The sequence below is a fragment of the Pogoniulus pusillus genome, chromosome 29, assembly GCF_015220805.1.
Source record: "Pogoniulus pusillus isolate bPogPus1 chromosome 29, bPogPus1.pri, whole genome shotgun sequence".
NCBI lineage: Eukaryota > Metazoa > Chordata > Aves > Piciformes > Lybiidae > Pogoniulus > Pogoniulus pusillus.
Genome location: NC_087292.1, coordinates 17,317,004 through 17,326,369, shown reverse-complemented (window position 1 = coordinate 17,326,369; position 9,366 = coordinate 17,317,004). Strand labels below are relative to the sequence as shown.

General features: G+C 58.7%; 1 protein-coding gene across 1 annotated transcript; it reads right to left on the bottom strand.

Annotated features, from left to right (window-relative positions):
- Positions 1-541: 541 nt before the first annotated feature.
- On the bottom strand, positions 542-7,871 carry POFUT1 (protein O-fucosyltransferase 1). Its single transcript, XM_064167748.1, has 7 exons — positions 7,624-7,871; positions 7,234-7,355; positions 6,912-7,094; positions 6,260-6,372; positions 4,576-4,768; positions 3,439-3,681; positions 542-2,329 (listed from the first exon to the last, which is right to left on the bottom strand). Exons 1-7 carry the CDS (start codon positions 7,778-7,780, stop codon positions 2,141-2,143), a joined length of 1,200 nt encoding a protein of 399 aa, XP_064023818.1. The 5' UTR covers positions 7,781-7,871; the 3' UTR covers positions 542-2,140.
- Between the last annotated feature and the right edge of the window lie 1,495 nt (positions 7,872-9,366).

The following is a 9,366-nucleotide window of genomic DNA, read 5'->3' as shown; positions in this document are numbered from 1 at the left end:
GCAGCGACCGCGGGGCTGAACCGAGGAGCCTGCGCACAGCCCCGGGAGGAGAGGCTGAGGGAGCTGGGGGGGTGCAGCCTGCAGCAGAGGAGGCTCAGGGCAGAGCTCATTGCTGTCTGCAGCTGCCTGCAGGGAGGCTGTAGCCAGGTGGGGTTGGGCTCTGCTGCCAGGCAGCCAGGGACAGAAGAAGGGGACACAGCCTCAAGCTGTGCCAGGGCAGGTCTGGGCTGGATGTTAGGAGGAAGTTGTTGGCAGAGAGAGTGATTGGCATTGGAATGGGCTGCCCAGAGGTGGAGTCAGCAGCCCTGGAGGTGTTTAAGAGGAGGCTGCACGAGGCACTTAGTGCCAGAGGTGAGTTAATTAAAAGGTGACAGGTTGGAGTCAATGATCTTAGAGGGCTTTTCCTCCCTGGTTAACTCTGTGGCTCTCCCCCAGCCCCCAGATCCCCACTTTTGCCCCAGGCACAGCCCGGGTCAGGCCGGGTTGCTCTGTGCTGCTGGGGCACCTCGAGGCCAAGGAAGGAGTTTCAGTGCAAGGGAGGTTAATACAAAAACATCAGGGTTTTATTATCACAAAATACCTCATTTTTCTTAACCAACCCCTCCCAGGTTTTGTGAATACTGCTCCCAATGCCCTGGGGAAAGGCTGCCCTGGCTCTGGGATGGGCAGCCCTGATGGCATCACTGAAGATCACAACCCAAATGAAAGCCCAAAGAGTCTGCAGCAGGTATCCAGACACCTTGCTCCCCCAGGGAGGTGGCCAGAAGCCCCAAGCCCTCCAAAGCTCATGATTTCTAGAAGCCATCACAAAAGGAATCAAAGACAATTTTTTTTGCCACCTTGATCCTTGGGGCACTCCCTTGAGCCTCCAAACTCCTTCAACGGTGAAGAATATTTCTGAAGGAGCAAAAAAAGCCAGCACCAAAAAGAGCTCTGGAGTTAAAACCCTACACCAGCATCGTTTAGACCCAGTCTTGCTCAGACCACAGGAGCACTCGAGGCACCCAGCCCTGGTACCACAGATTTGCCCAAGGGGCATTTCAAAAGAAGAGCAGTTAAAATCTGTGCAGTCTTTGGACAAAAAGTGTAAGTCACAGCAGGACCAAAGGCATTGGTCAAGTTGAGACTCAACACATCAGCATTATTGGTGCTCCCAGCTCTAAACTGGACCAGGCCAAACAAAGGCTTCTGGGACTGCTCTTTCACCAGCAGCAAACTCTTCCCAGTTACCTCTGGCAGGAACCACCCCACAGACAAAGGTTCTGTGCTTAGAAAGGTTTACAAAGTACAAAGGGAGACCAAAACCTGAAAGCATTCAGACAGACCTAGGCATGACACCAACCCCACTACAGCTACTTCCCAGCTCTTAGCTCAAAACCAGCTCCATTTCTACCACAGACCCCAACCTAACACCAACAGCTACAAGCCCTAAAGCTGGCCACACAAATTCTGCCCTGTGGCCCTGCTAACACCTCCCCCTCAGTTCCACAGCAGGATGGGCTGAAGAAGAAACTGCCACCTTAAAACATGACCCTGCTGTGAATCTCCACCACTGCTGAAGAGATCCAGGAGCCTCTCAGCTCCAGGGCAGTGAAACCCCCTTCTGAGAGGGGAATGGAAGCAGAGGCACTGAGGTGGCTCTGGTAAGGCAACGGCAGCAATTGAGAGAACCCAGAGCTCCTTCCAGTCCTGAGCTTCACCCTTCTGCTCCCTGTGCAGGGAGTGTGATTGTTTCTGAGGTGATTTTGGACTTAAAACAACTTCTGGTCAGTTTTGGACAAGCAGCTCCACAACATCTGCCTGTGAAATGTAACAGAAGAAAAGCAGGAATAACGGAGCAGTGGAAAGGAGAGCAGCTGCTCATCCCCACGCCGGTGGAGCCCAGCCAGTGGGATGCAGAGCTGTGTAAACTGGAGCTCAGGAACCACGCTGTGTAGTTTCCTGTAACCATGATTACCAAACGTCTCTTCTGCCTGACCTCAGGCTGGAAATCCAGGAGAAGCCAGAGAGAACAGCCTGGAAGTGACTGCAGAGGAGGGACCACAGGGCAGCCTGGCAGGAGCTCTGCCTGCAGAACCCCCTGAGCACTGCCCGGGCAGGGGGCTGAGCTCAGCACCCTGAGAGCCTGCTGCGGGGCTGCTCAGAACTCGTCCCGCGGGCGCGGGGGCTGGTCCATGCCGAAGAAGGAGGAGGCCTTCCCGCGCACGTCGCGCTCCCGCTTCACGAAGGCGCTGAAGGAGGAGACGCAGTTCCCCACGAAGTGGTCAGACTGGCCCAGGATGTAGAGGTCAACCTGAGGCACTTCTGGCTGTAAGCTCACAACCTTCACCTGCAGGGAAAGGAAAGGAATCCACTTGGCTATGACCAGAGAATTGGTTGGCTTGGAAGGGACAGCAAACAGCATCCAGTCCCAGGTGCCAGGTGGGGTTGGGCTCTTCTCCCAGGCCACTAGCAACAGAATGAGGGGACACAGTCTCAAGCTGTGGCAGGGCAGGTTCAGGCTGGATGTGAGGAGGAAGTTGTTGGCAGAGAGAGTGATTGGCATTGGAATGGGCTGCCCAGGGAGGTGGTGGAGTCACTGAGGCTGGAGGTGTTGAAGCCAAGCCTGGCTGGGGCACTTAGTGCCATGGTCTGGTTGGTTGGGCAGGGCTGGGTGCTAGGTTGGGCTGGATGAGCTTGGAGCTCTCTTCCAGCCTGCTTGATTCTATGATTCCAAGGCCCTGCCACAGGCAAGGACACCTCCCACCAGCCCAGGCTGCAGCTTTCTGAAACTCACACAGAATTCAAGCAGGTTGGAAAAGACCTCTGAAATCTTTGAGTCCAACCTATCACCTAACACTCCTAATGAACTAACCCATGGCACAAAATGCCTCAGGAAGGCACTTCAACACCTCCAGGGATGGGGACCCCACCACCTCCCTGGGCAGCCCATTCCAATGCCAAGCACTCTTCTTGTGAAGAACTTCTTCTTAACATCCAGCCTGAATCTGGCACAGCTTGAGGCTGTGTCCTCTTGTTCTGTTGCTGCTTGCCTGGCAGCAGAGCTCAACCCCCACCTGGCTACAGCCTCCCTTCAGGTAGCTGTAGAGAGCAATGAGGTTTGCCCTGAGCCTCCTCCTGTGCAGGCTGCACACCCCCAGCTCCCTCAGCCTCTCCTCACAGGGCTGTGCTCCAGGCCCCTCCCCAGCCTTGCTGCCCTTCTCTGGACACCTTCCAGCACCTCAGCATCTTTCTTAAACTGAGGGACCCAGAACTGGACACCGGACTCAAGGTGTACTTAGGAACAGGGGCAGAAAGACTTCCCTGCTCCTGCTGGTCACACTATTCCTGATCCAAGCCAGGATGCCACCTGGGCACACTGCTGGCTGACGTTCAGCTGCTGCCAACCAGCTCCTCCAGGTCCCTCCCTGCCTGGCTGCCACTCTGTCCCCAGCTCACCTTTCCTTGGAAGAGCTGCTGGATTTCTCTCGTGTAGGGCTCAGAGTCAGTAGCTATGTAAACAGATTTAGCCTCTATCTTCTTCACCCAGAGCTGCAGGGCACGCTGGATCTCCCTCAGGTCTGGCAGGCACATGTCCATGGTGAGCGGGGCTGCGGTGCTGCGGTCGTAGCCCACGCACTGTGGTGAGGCCATGAAGTGGGGCCCTGCTGTCCCATCCTTCAGCATGTTGCAGGCATTTTTCTGTCAAAAGAAGGAAAAAAGTCATAGAATCACAGAACCAGCCAGGCTGGAAGAGAGCTCCAAGCCCATCCAACCCAACCTAACACCCAGCCCTGCCCAACCAACCAGACCATGGCACTAAGTGCCCCAGCCAGGCTTGGCTGCAACACCTCCAGCCACAGCCACTTCACCACATCCCTGGGCAGCCCATTCCAATGCTGCCAACAACTTCCTCCTAACATCCAGCCTGAACCTGCCCTGGCACAGCTTGAGGCTGTGTCCCCTTCTTCTGTCCCTGGCTGCCTGACAGCAGAGCCCAACCCCACCTGGCTGCAGCCTCCCTGCAGGCAGCTGCAGGCAGCAATGAGCTCTGCCCTGAGCCTCCTCTTCTGCAGGCTGCACACTCCCAGCTCCCTCTGCCTGTGAAAAGCAAGAGAGTGAGAAAACACCACCGTGTTCTCCCAATTCCTTGAGGAGTCCCAGTGGCATCCCCAGAATGCCAGCAGGGTTTGGGCTGGCACCCTCACAGCACAGCCTCTCTTCCACAGAGTGACAGGCTGACAGAACGGCCCAGGTTAGAAGGGAACTCACAGATCATCCACTCCAACCTCAGCTGGGCTCAGCTACTCAAGACCTCATCCAGCCTGGCCTTGAACACCTCCAGGGAGGAGGCATCCACAGCCCCTCTGGGCAGCCTGTTCCAGAGTCTCACCACCCTCAGACTGAAGAACATCTTCCTCAGCTCCAGTCTAAACCTACTCTCCCTCAGCTTCAAACCATTCCCTCTTGTCCTGTCTCTAGACACCAAAAGTTCCAACCAAAACGATTCTGGAGAGAAGGAGCCCTTTAAGATCATCAAGTCCCAGGAGTAAGCCAGCAGAGCCAGCAGCCCACAGCCACCCTCAGGAGCCATACCCAGTCCGAGCCGATCCTCAGGTGAATGCCCACGTAGGGCCTGAGCAGCAGAGAGTCAATGTAGGCTTCTCCTTTCCTCACCATGGCCTCAGACCACACAATGTACTTGTGGAGGGGTCTGTGCTCCTCCAGGACTGGAAACTGGGCTGGGGCTCCAGGCAGGGCAAGCACAGGGTGCTCAGAGGGAGGGAATCTATAAAGGAAGAGAGCCAAGCAGTGACATAAGCTCACCTGTGCATGAATGTCCTGCAGCACAGAAGGGAAACTGAACACCCTGAAACAGGCAGCACCTGCTGCTCCAAGCTGACTGGAGACAAATCTCCACCGTTCTGCCACCTGCTCAGAATGTCAAAGCCGCACTCAGGTGCTGCAAAGCTGGCAATAAATCACAGCTCACAGGATGTCATGGGTCAGAAGGGACCCAAGGAGACCATCGAGTCCAACCCCCTGCCACAGCAGGACCAGACAATCCAGCTTAGGTCACACAGGAACACATCCAGGCAGGCCTGGAAAGTCTCCAGAGAAGCAGACTCCACAGCCTCTCTGGGCAGCCTGTGCCAGGGCTCTGGGACCCTTCCAGTCAAGAAGTTCCCCCTCGTGTTGAGGTGGGATTATCTGAGAGGTGAAAGAGAAGAATCTCCCAACACAGCAATGAGAGATGAGACCAGAACAATTCTGTCACACAGTGAGGTGACTGAAGTGAGTCTGAAAACACGAAGTGAGCAGCAAAATGCAGCTGAGCACTGTGCTGGTTGGAGGCTAACTGGAGTCTCTTATGGAGAGAAATTAAACCCTCAGCTGTGAGAAGAAAACCAAACCAAGAGTAGCCTCCATCACTCATCCTCCTGCTGAGAAACGCAATGAGTAGCTGAGACACTGCTCACACACTGCTCAGGCAGCTCCCACTTCTGCTCCTTCTCTCTGGCACTGTGTGTGGTTGCCTCTGCCTTAACCCTAACTCAGCCTAACCTTTTATTTCCCCTAACCTCTTTGTTGTCTTTTTGACATCTCACCTCAGGTCTCTCCAGATTTACCACTGAGATATACACAAACTGACCTGGTTATTTCTGAAGGGAGGGAAAGAGGAGGAGGTTTGGGTGGGGAGCCTCCTGGCAGTCTGGTTTCTGGGAGGGCTGTTGTGTTTCTGTGTTACTTTTAACTTGTGTATTTCTGTATATGATGATCTGGAGCAGGGGATTGAGTCCAGGAGCAGTAAGGTTGCAGATGACACCAAGCTAGGAGCAGCTGTGGAGCTGTTAGAGGGTAGGAGAGCCCTGCAGAGGGACCTGGCCAGGCTGCATGGGTGGGCAGAGGCAAATGGGATGAGACTGAACAAGGCCAAGTGCAGGGTTCTACAACAACCCCAAGCAGTGCTGCAGGCTGGGGACAGAGTGGCTGAGAGCAGCCAGGCAGAGAGGGCCCTGGGGGTGCTGGGAGAGAGGAGCTGAAGCTGAGGCAGCAGTGCCCAGGTGGGCAGCAGAGCCAATGGCATCCTGGGCTGGCTCAGGAGCAATGTGGGCAGCAGGACAAGGGAGGTTCTTGGGCCCCTGTGCTCAGCACTGCTCAGGCCTTTCATTATCTTGCTAAGGGATCGCTTGAGTCTCTCCCCCAGAAGCAAAGGCTCTGGAGACTGAGGAGCACATTCCCCCAGCAGCATGCTGACACCTCCCCTTCCTCTCCCTACCTCTGGATCCAGTGGTCTGTGTATGCAGAATTGAAGGAGATTCCCTTGAAGAGCTCAGACTTATCAAAATCCACCTGGAACTGATCCCAGAAGGGACCAAAGGGATTCCCATCCTGCAAAAGGAGAGGCAAAGGTTCACCTGGTGCACGAGGAAAGCTGAAAGGTGGAGCTGGCCAGACTCTGGGCTGCACAGCTGAGGAGCTTTTCTGTGCCAGGAGAGCAGAGGGCACAGCACAGGGGCTGCACAGGAAGGAGAGGGAAGGCTGTCACACAAAGCTCCCTGAGTGCCAAAAGAACAGAACTGCACAGCTCTGAGCAGGACATTTGGCAGAGGTTGCTCTAAAGGCAGGTGGGCAATGGCACCACGGGTGGGAAACCAGCAGGAGCAAAGCAGCTACAGCTCTGCTCTCAGTCACAGCCAATCCTCCTGAACCTCAGGACAAAGAGAAGCAGGAAGGCCAGGAAGCCACACTGAGGAGGTGCAAAGTTGATGTCACACCTGGTGAGGGGCAAAGGGACCCCCTCAGCCTGGTTTGGGATGGATCACTCCTGGCTTGGCAAGTCAAATCAGCGTGACCCTCACTGGGCCAGCAACTCTCTTCTGCAGCAGCTGCAGAGCTAACCCATGCTGGGGGGCACAGGAGGAACTCACCTTCATGGGGCAGGTGCTCTTGTCCGCACTCCTCTGGGCTGCTGCCTCGAAGCAGTAGGCCACCCTCTTGCCGGGAGGCCAGTGCAGGGGCGCCAGCTGCTCCATGAACTGCTCCAGGGGGATCACGCGGTGGTACCGCAGCAGCGGCTCCAGCCTGAAGTGCTCCGTGTAGGGAACGTGCAGCTGGGAACCACAGCGACCAGACCAGCCTCACCCACGGAGCACGGCAGCGCCCCGCGCCTCCCCTGCCCGGGACGGAGCCTCCTCACCGGAGCAGTGCCCAGCCCTGCCCGCTGCCCTCCCCTCCTGCCCCGGGGCTCACGTTGGTGTAGGGCGGGCGGTGGTGGCGGTACTCGATCCACGGCGGCACGGCCAAGGTCCGGTTGAGAGCCCGAGCGAAAGCGAGAGCGCCCAGGAAGTGCTCCGCCTGGTTCCCGAAGCGGCCTGCGGAAGAGGCGAGCGCGGGGCTGGACCGGGGCTCCACCGGGGGCTCCACCGGCAGCCCACCAGGGGCTCCGCCGGGATCTCAGCCGGGGCCGCTCCCTGAGAGCTTCGCTTGGGGCTCCCCCGGGGCGCTCAGCCTGAGCAGCCTCTGCCGGGGCTCGGCCAAAGCACCCCCCCCCCCACGGAGGACTCCTCCGCCGGGGCCTCCTCCCACCGGAGGCTCCACCGAGCGCTCCGCACCTTCCCCGCCGCGGCGGGACGGCCTCACCCATGCAGGGGCAGTAGAGCAGGTACCCCGCCTCGTCCCAGGCCGGCGCAGCGTCGCCGCCCACCACCCCCGCGGCGGACACCAAGCAGAGCACAGCGGCGAAGGCCCCGGGCGCCGCCATGGCCGCTCCGCAGGCCGCCGCAGCCGCTCCCGGCATGCCCCGCGGCACGGAAGCGGCGGCGCCGGGCCGGAAGCGGGCGCGTGACGTCACTCCCAGAGTGCCCCGCACAATGGGGCCGGCGGGGCCTGGGCCGCGGCCGCGCCGGGAGGCGCCCCCGGGAGCGGGGTGAGAGCGGGCGGGGGCCGGACGGGCACCGGGCAGGGGCGAGGGGCGGCGCCAGGGCCTCCGCAGGGGAGAGGGGGGCGGGGGAGAGGCGGCAGAGGGGGCGTGGGCCCGGCCGCCTCTCCCCTTCGCCCCGCTCCGGGCTGCGCCATGGTAACGGGGGGGGGGGGCAGCACCGTGGCCCCCGCACCGAGCCCCCGGCGCCGCCGCTCCCTTCCCGCTGCGAGCGGCGGGCCTGGGCCGCGGGCTGCGCCCGGGCGGCCCCGCTGTGTGCCGGTCGGCGGTGAGCAGCGCTCTGCGCTCTGCCCCAGCGCTGGGCGGGTGAGGGCAGCGAGGGTCTGCCTCGCCCCTGGCCCTGCCGCCGCGGCTGGCGCTCCCCAGGCCGCTCCGGGCCTCAAAGCACTGCCTGCTGGCGTGCCAGGGACAGAGCGGGGCAAAGAGGGGCCGGGGGGGTTGTGTCCTTACGGGAAAGGTGCAGCAGGGGTTTTTTGGAGGCTTTGAAGGCGAATGCACATTTCTTTGCTGAACTTGCCCGATGTCTGTGAGTGAGTAGGAGAAAGTGGTGCTGAGGCTTGAGCAGCTCAGCTAGGAACGTGAGTCTGGGTGTTAAAATCTGCATCTCCAGAAAGAGACAAGGTCAGTGGCTGCAAGGAAGGGATGTTTTCCCCAGGGGAATCATAAGGACACGAAGGTTGTGTTTGTGACTGGAGGAGAACTGGGGGAAGGGTCAGGAGGAGATGTGCAGGGAGTGGGGAAGTGATTTTCACCTCCAAGTGTGACACTGGCAAGGCTGGCACTGTGCAGCTGGCTCTGGTATCCACTTTGCCTTCTGTCCAGGGTGGGTTGTGTAATTCTCCAGCTCCTTGTTCACCCCTCCAGCCTCTTAACCACTGTAGGAGTTAAGCAGAGGAAGATCTCTTCTCAGTGGTGGCTTCTGTAGGTGGCTGGCTGAGATTTCTGGAGCTGTGTGGGCTGGAGATAGCTTTCTAGGATGATTACAAACCTTTCCCAGCTCACTGGTGTGAGCTGAGTGTTCTCTGAACGAGGGCTGGTGGTTTCCAGACAGCAGTGACCCTGCAGAGCTGAAGTGAAGAGGGAGCACCTTGGAAACCTTCCTGGGGGAAATGTTGTTGAGAACTGAGTTTAAAACCATCAAATAACTGGAGAGGGTTTTCTAGGCAAGCAGGGGAAGAGAAGGAGCAGAGAAGGCTCTGGGGAGACCTCAGAGCAGCCTGCCAGGACCTGCAGGGGCTACAAGCAGGCTGCAGAGGGACTGCTCCCAAAGGGCTGCAGGGACAGGCTGAGGGCAGTGGTTTGGAATGAGAGCAGAGCAGCTTGAGAGTGGAGGGGAGGAACAAGTTGTGCAGCAGGAGGCTGCTGGAGCACTGCAGCAGGTTGCCCAGGGAGGGAGCTGAGGCCTCCTGGCTGGAGCTGCTCCAGGTGAGGCTGCAGAAGGCTGT

Excerpts from the sequence above, each read along its gene's own strand:
- POFUT1 (XM_064167748.1), bottom strand. The coding sequence starts at position 7,780 with ATGCCGGGAGCGGCTGCGGCGGCCTGCGGAGCGGCCATGGCGGCGCCC. Across the intron at positions 4,769-6,259 it reads ACAGACCACTGGATCCAGAG|ATTCCCTCCCTCTGAGCACC; the intron begins GTAGGGAGAGGA and ends CTTCCTTTATAG. Across the intron at positions 3,682-4,575 it reads TGAGGATCGGCTCGGACTGG|AAAAATGCCTGCAACATGCT; the intron begins GTATGGCTCCTG and ends TTCTTTTGACAG.